This window comes from Panicum virgatum, chromosome 3N (assembly GCF_016808335.1).
Source record: "Panicum virgatum strain AP13 chromosome 3N, P.virgatum_v5, whole genome shotgun sequence".
NCBI classification, from domain to species: domain Eukaryota; kingdom Viridiplantae; phylum Streptophyta; class Magnoliopsida; order Poales; family Poaceae; genus Panicum; species Panicum virgatum.
The window spans coordinates 16186525-16202368 of record NC_053147.1 but is presented as its reverse complement, the minus strand read 5'-3'; the positions used below and the strand labels follow the sequence as shown (position 1 = coordinate 16202368).

General features: G+C 45.0%; 1 protein-coding gene across 1 annotated transcript; it reads right to left on the bottom strand.

Annotated features, from left to right (window-relative positions):
• Window positions 1–222: 222 nt before the first annotated feature.
• On the bottom strand, window positions 223–2921 carry LOC120664652 (dnaJ homolog subfamily B member 4-like). The gene is made up of 3 exons (XM_039943935.1): window positions 2535–2921; window positions 1951–2438; window positions 223–953 (listed from the first exon to the last, which is right to left on the bottom strand). The coding sequence occupies exons 1-3, from the start codon at window positions 2697–2699 to the stop codon at window positions 515–517; spliced, it is 1092 nt and encodes a 363-aa protein (XP_039799869.1). The 5' UTR covers window positions 2700–2921; the 3' UTR covers window positions 223–514.
• Window positions 2922–15844: the final 12923 nt, after the last annotated feature.

Below are 15844 nucleotides of genomic sequence, written 5' to 3'. Positions count from 1 at the left end.
GCATTTATTAAATGCTGCGATCGGCCAATGGGTGGCCAGCGTCGCAGCAGCGCAGCGCGTCTGTCCGCTTGCGCCGATAACTCGAGAAACGCTGGCGAGCATCTCTTTGTTTCTCTCTCCCTCTCATTGGATTTCACCGGCTTCCTATTGCCCATAATACTTAGCTCTAAGAAATTACGGGTCGCATCGCACACTGGAACCGAACTGCAATACCAACTTTTCTTGCACTTCAAATTCCCATCTCGCTTAGTATCTTACTATTACCATTCCAACCAACGCTTGTAAAAGGTTTCTCACATAATCTATGTGCTCAACGATTATTCCGTCCTACCATTGCAAGTCGCCAAGAAATGGACCAGTGAACAAACACCAATCTGGAAGATTGTACAAGGAATCCTATGCACCTCAACCGTCTGCTCTGCGCACCGTCTCCATCCAGTCCAACCAAAACGAACAAGTTGTGACACAGAACAGAGCACCGTCTCTGCGCACCCCGCTAGCGCACTCGCTCTCACTACTGCCCGAGCAGCCTCTTGACGCCGGACTTCTGGTCGGCCGTGAGCCTCGACGGGAACTTGACGTCGAACTTGATCCGGAGGTTGCCCTTCCTCGACGGGTCCTTGGGGATCGGCATGCCCTCGCCGCGCACCACCTCCTCGTACCCCGGGTGGATCACGGAGGTGATGGGCACCGTCAGGCTGCGCCCGTCCAGCGTCGTCAGGTGCGCGGTGTACCCCGTCAGGGCCTCCGCGAGCGGGATCTTCTGCGTCACCACCAGGTCGTTGCCGTCGCGGGTGAACACCGGGTGCGGCTTCTCGTCGATGATGAAGACGAGGTCGGCCGGGATCGTGTTGGGCGTCTCGTTGCCCTTCTCCGGGAACGTGATCTTGGTGCCCTTCTTCCACCCGGGCTTCACGTCGATCGTCAGGATCTCCTCGACAGGGATCGTCTTGCTGCACATGAAGATCACCAGAGTTCAGTACAGGCAGCAAAAGGAGCTCAACCAGCTTTCTTGTTTTGTGGAGCTCATGGACTGATGGACCGAGCAGATTGGACGTTGGACGTCGTTGGACAATCAATTCAACTGTTCGAGCAACCAGTACTACAAAATCAAACAATTAAGTAGTTGGACGTTGATCCACCTCCAAGATGGTGATTGAAAACCAAGTTATTTAAGGTCTTGTTTAGATCCAAAACGCAAAATGCAAAAAATTTATAAATTACTTGCATGGTATACTAAATGTAGTTAAAAAATAAATAGCATTACATAAATGGACTGTAAATCGCGAGACAAATCTAATGAGTCTAATTATGACGTGATTAGACACAAAATTGCTACAGTAATACTACAATGAGCATGCTCTAATGATGAATTAGTTAGGCTCATTAGATTCGTCTCGTAGTTTACAGACGAGATATCGAGATATGTAATTAGTTTTGTGATTAGTCTATATTTCATACTTCAAATATTAAAGATTCCCTTCTAAAAACACAAAAATATAAAATGATCTAAACACACCCTTATTGCTAGAAGCAAAAAAAAAAAACTGATCCCAAAAGTTTTTGACCAAACATTCCCACGAAGAGAAAGGAAAGGTGATAGACGACCAGACGAGCTTCCCATGTGACGAATGCACTACTACTATGGTTAGATGTAGCTCAGTTTAGCTTATCAATGGCAAATTTTTATAAATGGCAATTATTCACCCTTGAAAATAACATGTAGTACCGTATTACCACCAAATTAAACAGTTTGGAGGCGTCTTCTGCACATTCATGCAAGTTTAATTTGAAATCTAGAGCAGAAATGAACCACCAGACAAATCTAACAACCCATGATTTTTATCCTGATTAAATTGGGACAGTTTCACGGCGTCTATTGAATTGGTGTTGGATTTGAAAATCTTAAGCAGCAACAGTAATCGACAATCCTATGACCGTGACACTTACCCGCTGGCATCAGCGATTTCCCTGGAAATCTTCATCTTCTTGGTGGTGCCCTTGTACAGCTCCTCGAGGCTGCACGGCAGCTTCCGCTCGATCGCGGGCGCCTTCACCGCCCGCCCGCCGGTGTGCATGCCGTGCCCGTCGGGGCCGCCGACGAACGCCGAGCCGAATATATCGTCACCAAAGATAGACGAGGAGAACCTCGTCCCACCGGTCCGCATGCCGGGCATTCCTCCCCCCATTCCGCCGGCGCCGCCGCCCATGCCGCCACCCATGCCGCCGAAGGGGCTGGACCCGCCGAAGAACTCCGCGAAGATGTCCTCCGCGTTGCGCGGGTTGAACCGGAACATCGTCGGCCCGTCGCCGCCCGTGGAGAAGAAGGTGGCACCCCCGGGGCCCGCCCCGCCGGCGCCCGGCGGCGGCACCTGCCCCTTGAGCCCCTCCTCGCCGTACTGGTCGTACACCGCGCGCTTCTGAGGGTCGCTCAGGACCTGTCGCAGCACGGCGCATCAAGGGCGCGTCACTACATTGCCGGACTCGACTGGACAGGCTTATGAATCCGCCATGGATCTCCTCAGGATGCTTACCTCGTATGCTTCCGAGATCTGCTTGAACTTGTTCTCGGCCTCCTTCTTGTTGTTGGGGTTCTTGTCGGGGTGCCACTTCATGGCGAGCTTGCGGTAGGCCTTCTTGAGGTCGTCGTCGGTGGCGCCCTTGTCGACGCCCAGGATCTTGTAGTAGTCGAGCCCCATGGATGTTGCTCCCTTCCTTTCTCGGCGCTTCGCCGCTTCGGCGTGCCTGGGCTCTTCGTAATCGCGGGAGGGTCTGCCTCGTTTACGCGTTCTCGTCGTTGCTGTTGCTGGCTGCTGCTGCGCGAGGTTTGGTGGTACGGGGATGGAGAGGGCAGGAGAAGAGGGCGAGAAAAGGGGGAGAGAGAAGCGTCTGGAGAGAGGGGGAGGGAAGAGGAGACTGGAGACAGGTGTGGAAGCTTCTGGAAGGTGCACGAGGGTGCGCGCGTCATCTCGGTCCGCGCGGAGCTCTCACGTGGGACGGACACGTGCGCCCGCAGTTTCGGTGGGCCTAGCCACCAAAATGGGCATCTATTGGGCTTCACAGCCGGAGTCGCATCGGGCCACAGCGGCCGCCCATCAAATTTCTATAGTTATTTTTGTAACATACTAGCATCATCAGGAACACACTCAAAACAAGGAATACCACAACAGAAGCAGCTAAATGCAGCTCTTTTTTACAAAAGAAACTTTGATCTGTCGTATACACAGAGAATGGCCTAAGTCATAGACTAACAACAAGCCCAACAACAAAACCAGGCAGGCTGCCTCTTCAATAGTTTTCTAATTCAGCAGTTGCGTTGATGGTAGTGGAGGTGCTTCAAACCTAAGTTATATCATTTACTGCCCAGGCAATTTTTTCAACACTCACATCATTCGCTATACCCTGAAGAATATGAAGTAGCACCATCATCCACATCTGCATTTGCCACTCCATCTCCACCATCATCGTCGTCGTCGTCATCACCATCCCCTCCCATATCGACATCATCGTCGTCGTCACCACCGTCTTCCGCTTCATAGTCCTCTCCATCATCACCCTCTTCATCTCCTTCAGCATCATCATTATCCTCGCTTCCATCATCCATCATCTGTAGGGGGCTGGACTCTGAATTGTCCCTTTGATAACTTACCTGCTGCTCATCATCATATTCCTCATTCATGGGCTCACCATTCTCCTCATTGTCTTCTGATTCATCAGATTGAGATACCGAATTGTTGTCATCATCTTCAACATATTCCCTTCTCTCCAAGGCCCATTCTCCTGCGCCCGAGCTCTCAGGAGAATGCACTGTTCCAGAACGGTTTGCCTTACTTAACATGCTAAAGCTGCCCAATAAGTTTGCCTTTGGAATTGATCTAGTGCCGAGCTCAGATGGTTGGCGAGGTCTAACTGTCCGAAGTCCGCGGCCACGACCACGCCCACGGCCACGGCCACGGCAACGGCCTCGCCCCCGCCCCCGCCCCCGCCCCCGGGTATTCTTTGCAATCTTCCGAGGGCCTTTCTCATATGAAATATTGCGGTCATCCCTGAACTGAATTCTGGAAGAGCTGCTAATACCTCTAGGAACCTTGCCACCACGACTACGGGATCTACCTCCCCTGCTACCTCCTCGACTTCCACGTCCACGACCTCTACGACCATTGCTGTTGGCTAGCAGCATTCCATCTTGTTGGTCAAAACTGATAGCTCCAAAGTGTTCTATTTCTTGTTTGTTCCTAATAGCAGAATACCTCGGTGGAAGATTCTGCACAGAACAAAAGGACAGTTACACAACCTAGCTCAACAGAGAGACCAACACTTTATATCATTGATCCAGATATGGAAAATTAAATGCATCAAAATCCCCACATGTGAAGTAAACACCACTACAGTTTTTAGATGCAATAATAAACATATATGGCTCACCGTGAAATCTCCAGCTTCTCGATCCTTATTTGATGCCACTTTTGGATGAAATGTGTATGATATAGAAGAATCCAAATCTAACAATCTTAAGGCAACAGCAGCAGTAGTATCAGGAACCCATGGAAGTACAGTAGCAGATCCAGCAGATCCAGAACGTGCAACAGAATTCTGATTGGTATCTTGTGTGTTTGAATTAAGCAACTCAGTTGTTGTTTCAAAGTTAGATGACAAGTGATCTCGCTTTACCGCACCTTCCAGCATAGTGAGCATCTGCATAAATATGACATGGCAGGATTTAGGTAGGCACATAAAATAGATATCTAAAGTTTGCTGATAAATTAAAAACGTTTTTTTTAACCATGCCAATCTCCTCCTCTTACAGAAAAGTAATTCAAGTTTGATAGAATTGAAGTGGTACACAACTTGCTGGGGGTCAAACAGTACAAAAGACTCAGGCAACTTGTACCTATCCTGATATTGTTGCTATTGTCAATACAGTAAAAGCTTAAGGTAATATATATCTATAGCAACCACAATAAACTGCTGGGTGTATTTCAATAAATAGGGGGGAAAGTATGAAACCTGCAAGACTTCTTCAGCAGACGACGCAGAGTACAACTTCGCACCCCAAGATTTTCGATACCCATCTGTCCAAAATGGTTGGAGAGCTTCTGCTGGCACTGAAGCCTGTAATACACAGCGCAACGAATCACACAAACAGCAATTTTTTGAAACAAAAAAAAATAGATTTCAGTGATAAAAAAATGCTACTGTACCTCAATGGTAGCTAAGAGCAGTTTCAGCAATCTCAATCCTATGGGCACAGAATGGTCCACTATTTGCATCTTCCAATTAGGATCTGTTCTCTGTTTTTCTTCACATTGTGATGAGTGCTCCAAGAAATTATGAATGGGTTTGAACGTCTTGTGGCAAGAAGAACAGTGCCTTTCTTCAGTTAAGTAAATCTGGTAGCAATGGTCACAAGATTGAATCAACTCAGGGTACCGCTTCTTTCCATATTTCATGGCATATGTAGATTGGTGACTGTAGCACTCCCTCCACATCCATTTCACAAACACATGAGCCCTTTTCGAGATAGCAATCTTCTCGGCTTCATTACGCCCAAGCTCTATCTTGAAAGTATCTGAGTGTGCCATAATATTATCAGAAGCAACACCAGAAAGGGTACTGCACGGACTTCCAAACTCATTGCCACGGTTTGGACTTATTATCTCATTACTTCCATTTTTCAAAATCCGTCCAGCTGGCTGTTCTAAAGTGGAACACTTTTTCCTCTCAACAGCTTCCTTAAAGGTTGGCTCAATACTTTGCAACATTGAGTGCAGATGTGACTCGCGGATGCCACGAGTATTAAGCGAGGCTACCAAAGCTTCAAACGCCTGCATTTTGAAACCGGAATCATGTTAATATATCACAATATCAGCACAACCTGATCTGTATGCCATGTAGTAGACGCTAACAACTTAATGTCCAAACGCTATATAACGACAAAATATAATTTTCATTAATCAATTTACTAGTTACTATCTAGTTTATGTACGAGAAATACAAAGATGCTGCTCAAAACCTAAAACACTATGCACTGCAATCGTGAAGGACCATAATAAGGAATTAGACACTAGATCAGACAATTAATAAACCAGCCAAAACACTACCAAGTAAGAAACAAACATAAAATAGGATAATTACAAGTTGACAACTATGGTGTTATGCATTTCAACTGAAAATATTGATGGCTCATGCCAGCTATCAAATACCATGCCCCCTAAATATTCCAACTTCAATGCTATCACCTCTGACCTTCTAGTGATATGGGGAAAAAACCATAATCCTCACTATTCAAAGTTGATCTAGCGCCTGAGATTGGAGTTCTCATTCTCCTATTTTCAGGTTAGTTACATAAAAGATAAACCAATTAACAATTAACACATTGAAAGAACAATAATCACCACTTGAACTACTCTATTTTCAAGCTCCTATTAAAAAAATAAATAATGAAATTCAACAAAGAATTTTTGGATAAACTACCTCAGCTGAGTCAATGACCCTCCAGTATCCATCTCTAGATTCAAAAAAGATTCTTCCAGAACCAGGGTCATAGGACGATGAAGATGCAGAAAACTGCCAATATCGGTTGCGCCTCCGATCTTGTCCAAGGGGTAGCGATCTGTAAACATAAAGCTGTTCTGCCTTGTGACCTATGTAGGATTTCAACTGAGATCGAGTTTTCTCAGATGAAGCATACTGCTGAACAGACAAGCTTTCTGGATTAATACTCGATTCTCGGCTTACACCATTCTGCTGATGAGCTATATCGCCCGTAATAAGCTGATTCTGCTTATCGATAAGCAAATCATTATTCATCGTACTGGCATTTCCATCATTGTTTTTAATAGGGTTATGCACTGGCGTAAGGGTACTCTCAGCAGCATTATTTTCTCGATCTGTGTCGACCTTCAAACCCACACAAGAATCATATTGTGTCTTACTGGTGAAGTCCTCCCTTGTACGCCTTTTATCAAGTTGTGCCTCAGCCCACATCTGTTTTTTTAAAGCACTTGCTGCTTCTAGACGCTCCTGTAAAGTCTCTTGTTCAGATGATGTTCAATGGGAAAAATATTAAGATAAAAGAAAATACAATAGGACCATTACCTCCAGAATTGCACGGATAGAATTTCCTTCAGTGGCAACACCAATAAGCGCAACCAACGCATTGAGGCGTTCATCCACACTAAGGTCACAGTAGTCACCTTCAGCTAGCCCCTGTACCCAGGATTCTCCTTGGTTACTTTCATCTATCTCAGTGTATTTAGCATCATCTCCAACCGCTGGATCAGTTGAAGTACTTGCTTTACTGTCAAAAGTATGCAACGAGACACTTTCACTGGATTTAGTCTGGGAGATTTGTGGTGCTAGTGTGTTAACCACACTATTTGATTCTTTTTTTATGTCACCAACTACTATAACTGGTGCACCATCTTGAGCTCCAACTAGGGGAGATTTGGCATCCTTGTCGTCAATATTCATGTCATCACCATCAGCATCATCATCAGCAACATCACATTCGGAATCCTCATCCCTCTCAACCTCATCCACATCCTTCTCCACTTCCGAAAGTGCATTCTGAAACACCCTGATTTTTTCACGTGCTGCTGACAACACAGCCTCAGAGTCAGCTGGGTCCTTTCTGTAAGGACTTTTAACACAATATGTTGAAGGTGCCGTTCTTTCAAAAAGCTTAGTGTCTCTTGACAATGCTGCAGATATAGAAGCCTCTGGTGTCTTGCTTGTTGTAAGGTCTCTCAGTCCAGATTTCTGACGAGAAAAAAGGATGTAAACCAATATAAGTTTCGTTAGAAATAACAGGTCAGTAATTTAGAAATTTGTTTAAAGTGGATATACCTGGATCTTTTCTGCAACTTCCAGTATTGTGAGACCTTTGCCCCCTTCAAGTGATAATACATGGAAAGCAGCAAATTTTACGGTTCCAGGTGTCAGACGGTGTCGTGACCTGCGACGGTTAGTATACCCTCTTTCCTTCATCAAAGCAGCAGCATTCACAGCCGCCGAACCACTTCGCAGAGTGGAAATGACATCGGCACCATCACGCCCCTTTCCAAAAAAAAAAAAAGATGCAAGGAATTTATTAGATATTTTGTGAGAATTCCCATGTTTACATGAATAGCAAAAGGAAGCAGTTCAAAAAACAAGCATGCTGCAAATATGCAGCTATACTTTGTTGAATTGTCGTGAATGGAATACATACAACTCTACTTCAAGATTTGCATCTAAGTTTTATGTAAATTAACCCAACACCTTTCTTACCATATCCCTGCAGTGGCAAGTACACGTTAACAAGCCCATTTCAGAACCAAAATTTAAAGGCCACCAATACCGGATTCTAGTCAACTTTAAGACTCAGAACAGTAAGGTGTCTACAGTAACATCAGTTCATAAAATTATTCTAATTTCCTAGCAAATGCTAGCACCATTGGGCAATTACCCTTTCAATCACATTTCAGCCGTTTAAGGCTTGTCTGCTTATCAGGCAGACATGCTACCTTTCAATCACATTTCAGCCGTTTAAGGCTTGTCTGCTTATCAGGCAGACATGCTAATTACACCTGGAAGCTTTCTCATGATCAATAACAACAACAACAACAACAACAACAACAACAACAACATAGCTTTTTTTCCCAAACAAGTTGGGGTAGGCTAAAGATGAAACCCAAAAGAAACAAAGGTCACGGTTCAGGCACGTTGATAGCTAGTCTCCATGCGCCCCTATCCAAAGCTACCTCTTTAGAGATATTCCAATCCTTAAGGTCTCTCTTAACCGACCCATCCAAAGTCAGTTTAGGTCTACCTCTACCCCTCTTTACATTATCGACCCGCTCTAGAGCCCCACTACGCGCCGGCGCCTCAGGAGGCCTCCGTTGGACATGTCCAAACCATCTCAACCGATGTTGGGTAAGTTTCTCCTCAATTGGTGCTGGTGCCACCCGTAAAGCAGTAAAATAAGACAGATAGTAATATTTCAGTTTCTTTATTATATGCATTTATAATATCTCGCCTCCCCGCAATTTTGTAATGTCCTTCAACATGATGACTCCAGATGCCTAACTAGTTGAGCCGTGTGAATCTCGCAAAAAGTCATGCAACAACTATTGCCCCCCCCCCCTTCTGTTCTTAAATAGACAACGCTTAAGGTTGCATATGCTAACTTTATAAACTTAGAAAAGGTGATGGTCAAAGGTGCGTATGAAAATGCCACTGTCTGAAGCGACAAATAGAAAATAATGGTCGGAGTATGGACCATGAAATGTAATACTCATCAAAATATATATTACTGCAAATGAATAACTGTCAAACTATCATAAGGTTCACATTGTAACATTGTAAACTGCCAGTAATCAATACCTCATTATCTTCGCGGTAATATACAGTTTCAGCATTCCTTTTCTTTAACTGAGGCCCGAAACCAGCACATAAACCAAATTGGCGCAATATTTCAGGCCAGGTAAGAAAGTTCAAGTGGCGCTGCCAGTTAAGTATGTTGAAGCCCCAAGCATATGCCTAGCATTAAGAAACAAGAAATGATTCTTATAAAAAAAACAATATTGGTCTTCAACAGAACAAAAATCTACGTTTTAGAGAACCAGGAGTGCACACATACCCCTTCAACGATTTGTGGGTGACCACCTCCAGGATTAGCAGAACTGCTCTGATTTACACCCAAAGCAACTGAAGGAGTGCGAGCAACATCCTCAATATCTTTTATGATAGATTTCAGTAGAGCAACATGCAACTCCCCCAGGAACCTTGAATCCTATCAAATAAATAATGATAGAAGTTTAGAATTGGTTATGGCACACATCTAAATTCATGAATGACACCAGACAAGCAGAAATATTTTGCTTAGTCTATTAGCATGCTTAAGAAGTTTATCAATACACATGAAAACGACACGTAAGTTATGTCAAATGTGACAGTGCATTTGACAATTGAAACCATAATATCCCAATATCATTAATCAAAGAAACAAGTAGACACTGTAATGAAAAGGTCTAGGACCATGTTCATGTCCTAGTTGTCATGGTAAAAAAGAACCAGCATCATGTCATCATATCAAGACTACCTTTCAACATGATTGGCTATATCTAAAACTCACATAATCATGAAGAGCCTGCAGGAACTCATCCAATGTGAACGATGGAAGGCCAAGAACATCAGCAAAGGTGATAAAGAACCTCCAAACCTGAATTCCATTAACAACAGCTTCTGTTAAAAACATTAATGAATAAATTCTAAAATGTGAGACACATTGAAGATATGTAAATCCAGGATGCAGTAGCAGGATAGAAAAATCCACAAATAAAAGTAGTGAGCAAATGCAGAAGATCATTCATTAACGCATGATTCAGTTGAACATTAATTACAGTTAACAGAATAACTAAACTACAGCAACAGAATAAGAAACTTTCTGAAGGACAAAAGAGACATCAGGAGGCCTTATTAAACATATTTTCTGGTCTCTGTCCACTGAATAATCTAGGAACAGAGGTACTGCTTTTGTCCCAAAATACATGGCGCAACCTAACTTCGCATGGTCTTCAAAACTGACTTTGACTCTTTCCTCCTATACTATAATGTTTGTGGCACCAAAATCATATCCATACCCATGTTATACAGTCGTCCGACTAATCGCGATTAGTCGCGATTAGTCGACCTTATCGCTCCGCTGGCTTCGATAAGTGAAACGACTAGCTTTTGTCGATCAGATGTCTGATCGTCCGACTAATCGTCGCCTAATCGCGATTAGTCGTCCGACTAGCTACTTGGACGATCAGGCCAAAACCAAAAGATGTCCAGCAGACCAGCACTCCAGCCCGCCGCCTGTACTGGGCTCAATTAGGCCCATTAGCCATTAGGGTTAGGTTAACTATATAACTTGCACCATTAGCCATTAGCCATTAGCCATTAGCCATTAGGGTTAGGTTAACTATATAACTTGCACCATTAGCCATTAGCCATTAGGGTTAGGTTAACTATATAACTTGCACCAGTAGCCATTAGCCATTAGCCATTAGCCTGTACTGTGTGGGACAAGAATATGGAGTTCTGGACAGTTCAAACATCAAATCTCACAAGTGTCACCAAACTGACTATCATTGTGGTGTTACTGCTTGCTATATAGTATATAAGTACATATACATGTACATATATGTCATGGGATATATAGGACGACTATAGCGACGACTAGGACCGACTAGGGTCGACTAATCGACCTGATCGACGACTAGTCGCGACTAGTCGCCTTATCGGTGTCATGGCGACTAGGTTCGACTAGACGACTGTATAACATTGATCCATACAAAAGTACTTTTAAGCGTCAATCCAATGATATTATTTTTGCAAACAACTTTACATTACATGTGGCTGATTGTTGGTCAGATACTATGATGCTTGAATCTTAAACAGTTAAAATGTGTGCTCATCTATATTTTGGGATGGAGTACTTTTTACAGAAAAAGGGTACAGAGACAATCATAAAGCTTTTCATGACCTCTCGTTGTCACAGAAGAATTTTAAGGAAAATGTACATTCTAAATATCAGGAGTTACCATCAAAAGGTTTCCAATGTTATCCTCCGAAGCTGCCCATGGTTTTATTGAAAATGGCACCTTCAGTCTCACAATTTCAGGAGGAAATTGTCCCAGCATTCCTGCAAACAGGACAATCAAAATTTCTTATTTTGTGTCAAGCAGTACACACTGCCCATAAGCATATTTCAATAAATATGGAGCGTACCTCTAAATGAATCAAGTTGCTGTAATGTGTCACCATCAAGAGAAAGCATTGAGGGCAACCCTTTACTACGACAGGCCAGTTCTAATAGTTCCAAGCGCTCATCTTCCATCAGTTCCATATACTCTCGCGCAATTCTACGTGCAGTAGCCCTCTCGTTAGCAGCCTTCTGCCTTGCAGCCTCTTTTTCCCTTCGAAGCTCCTCTTTTTGTCTTAGTTTCTCAGCCTGTTCATATAAGAAACTGTAAACTAAACAATGCCACTGTCCTATACTCCAAGGTGTGCAGCATATTCATTTGTATTACAAATATAGATTGCAGAAACTAGCAAACATACTCTTATGGATTGTTTCTGCATAAACTTCTCCATGCGCTTGTGTTCACGCCTTTGTTCCTTTTGGAATCTCTCTTCTTCCCTTTGCCTTTCACGCATCAATCTCTCCTCTTCTTTACGTCTTTCACGATCATGTCTCTCTGTTTCCCTCCGCATTTGTTCTTCTCTCTGCAAAAATATGAAAAAAGAGTTAATAAGGCACCACGAAAGGTACAAGTGAACTTTCGAATGTAACTAAAGAAGACCTTTCTGTTCAGCAGATCTTGCTTCTCAAGCTCCTTTCTGATTCGTTTTTCATGTGCCTCAACTTCCCTCGCAATCTTAGCTTCCTCATTATGCTGAAGTAGTGTTAGATAGAGATTATATATCAATAAACTGAAGAAGAAAAGGAATACATCCAAAAATGCAGGGAGTGTTTGCCTTGCGCTTTCTGTCCACACGATAGGTATCTTCATCATGATAAGCCATTCTTTCAGAGGATGCATGGGAGTTCTCAAACCCAGCAACTTGAGGAATGCCAAATTGGCCGTGGATTGGAACTGGACTAACATTAATATTTGACAAAGCCCCCTCATGATCTGCTGATCCTGATAGAATGGGTGATCTGCCATGTTGAGCTAAATGGCTAGAAGCAGATAATTGACCGTGAAACGAATAGCTAGGTGCCTGCTCAGCTCCATGGAGAAATCGTGATCCCGTAGACAGAGAAGCTATCCTCGAATTCGACACCTCTGTTGGAGCATCATAGTAGCGCGACTGGCTTGCCCTCTCATATATATCACTTGGCTGCTCAGGAAGAAACTGGTATTCATGTACTGCCTGTGAACCAAGATGAGAAGACGACCCAACCAAGGACTTCCGTTTCCCAGTAACTGTATTTGGAAGCAAAGGGTCTATGGTGGGCAAAAATGCTGATGCCTACAAGAGGAAAAAAAATTGAAGTGATCGTGATTTGGTTATTTAAGAAAACATTATTCTCGTTCAGAATAAAATCAGTAGATAAGCAGAGAAATCAAGAATAGAATAGCCAAAAAAACTCCAAACAATGTAAACTCATGAGGTATGAAGAAGTATGATATGATCATTCAAAAATGTGCAGAAAGAAACTAAAAAATGCTTATGAGGCTCTATGAACAGCCATGCACACACGATGTCTCTCATAGTCACATGCAATCATTATATTCCCTTCAATTCAACAGTATGCATGAAAGGAACAAACGTGTAACAAGGCAGTGCATGAGTGGAGTACCATACATATATGTATATGAGAGAGAATCAAACACGATTACACATCCTTGAATTACAGACTGCGGAATCACACCAATTCAGTAAAAGACTCCACTTATTCCATCTAATCAAAGACAAGAGGTGCAAGAAGCTGTCACAAGGAAAATAAACAGTCAGCATACCTTCATGGGCTTATGATCATGCCCAGAAAACATCTTGCTTTCATAAGATCGGTAGGGCTGCTTCGGTTGCTCTGGAACTGCTCCAAGACATAGAAAATAAACAGCAGAAAACAAGTCAGCATAATATAATCATGATTACATGATGAGAACATATTGGGATCAATTCAGACATTACAAAACAATCCTGGCAAGAACTTTCCAAAACTCCAAGAGTAGAAATGAGAGCTTATATCCATTATATTTAACATTAGATGTATTGGGATGACAGAAAGTGGTGTAGAGAGGTCAAAACAATATGCCTGTATTTGGACTCAAACATGTATCATAAATTTACAGACTCAGACAACAAGCGAAAGAGGCATGGTATCAACAAAAACAAATTATTAGGGCACTAATCAAATTAATATAATGTGGAGGCATCATGTGAGTAAGGTTCTCACCAATAGGCGCACCAAATGCACCAGGAGGAAGTGGATCAAATTCAATACCAAGCACTGGCCCATCCTCCCTCAGCGGTTCCCCTATCGATGCTTCCACAGAATCGATGACTCGGTGCTCAGCTTGTGTAAGGTGCACCGCTGCCATGTGAGGCAGAATGACCGGTGGTGGCTCATAGTATCTGCTCCCAATCTCAGGCACAGATATCCTAGGCACAGCGGATGACCGGCCAGGCCCTCTCCTGGAGTAAGGCAGCATCTGCTCACCATAAGCCCCAACAGTCCCCACCATTATCTCGCTGGGTGGCAATGGGGGCGGGAGGACAGGCGGTGGAGCTATGACTGGCACAGTGACCTCCTCATCGCGCTGCTGCCTTTTCGCCAGAGGTTTCCGGTCCTTGAGCCGGCGATGGCAGAACCACATCTGCAGCTGCCTGTCTGTGAGCCCCAACTGCACCGACAGCTCCGCCCGCTTCGTCTCGTTTGGGTACGAGTCCTCTGCACCAACAACACAAGGCAAATCGAATCCCCATGAAAAACACGCACACAATTCCGATCGACAGCTCGCAAAAACAAATCCAAAACACTCAGATTCCTGAGCAGCCGACGAACCTGTATAGGTCCTCTCGAGGACCTCCAACTGGTAGGGCGTCTTCATGACGCGCTTCACCGGCGGCTTCCCCCCGGATCCAGACGCACCGGCTCCGCTACTCCCGCCGCCAACGGCCGCGGGGGCCGACGGCGGGCCGGGGCTCCCCATCCCCGCCGCCGACGGCGCCCCGGCGCCCTCGTCGCCCCCATCGCCGGAGGACTCCATCCCCGGCGACCGAAACCCTAGATTCGCCGACCCCGCCGCCTCCAGCCAGCCAGGCACGAACGCGAACAGCAGAAGCACAAAACAACAAACCTAACCACACGCGCCTGCGCTGCGATCTCCTCCTCCGCGATAAATACACGAACAGCAGCGGAGGGGGGGAACGGGGCCGGGGCGAGGCCCGCCCGATGCGCCACGGCTCGATCCGCGCCGCAAATTCCACCCGCAACAATAATACCGAGGACGGCACGAACGCGACGAACAGTATCGGTGGACGCGCCGCGGCGCAAAAGCGGATAGCAATAGAGACGGGGAGGAGGAGCAACAGGGGAGGCCACAGATGCAACTCCTCCGCCTGCTGCTCGGCCCGAATTGGTCAGGGTTTGGATCGCTTCCATGCTAATAAAAACCTTTTCGATTTGATGCCTCCGACTTTTATTATTGCCTTTGCTGCTGCTGCTGCTCCTCCTTCCTGCCGCTGGTGGCGTTTGATGCTCTCCCCGCTGCTGTTATCCTTTTTCTTTCTCGGCTAGATGCGGCGGGAGTCGTCAGGCAAGGCCAAGCAGCCAAGGAAAGGAGGGGGGAAGCGATGATGTGGATCTGTTCTTGGAGCGGTGTGGATTTCGTGCGTGCGCGTTGTGAATCTCGCGGCGGGGTGGCTGTTCGTTCGCGCGATGAGAGAGATCGGCGAACCGGCCGCGGATCTTCTGTGGCCGCGGCGAATGGTTGTGGGCAGGGCTGTGGGGCCCGCTGGATGGCCGCGCTTCGCGTACCAAAGGCAAAAGGGTGCCCGAGCGGTAAACGGGTCTTGCTGCCGGTGTCTGCGGGGCTGGCGAACCACCGTGGTCCGTGTGACCCAGATGGCAGTGGGGGCGGTATTGTATTTAGGGGGTGTTTAGTTGGTGAAAAAGTTTGTGTTTGGGTACTGTAGCACGATTTGTGGTTACTTGACAAATAATATTCAATCATAAATTAATTAATATCATTAGATTCATCTCGTATGAATCAGTTAAAGTGTGTAATTAGTTATTTTTTCAACTGCATTTAATGCTCCATGCATGTGTTTGAAAACTTGATTTGATGGGTACTGTGCAAAC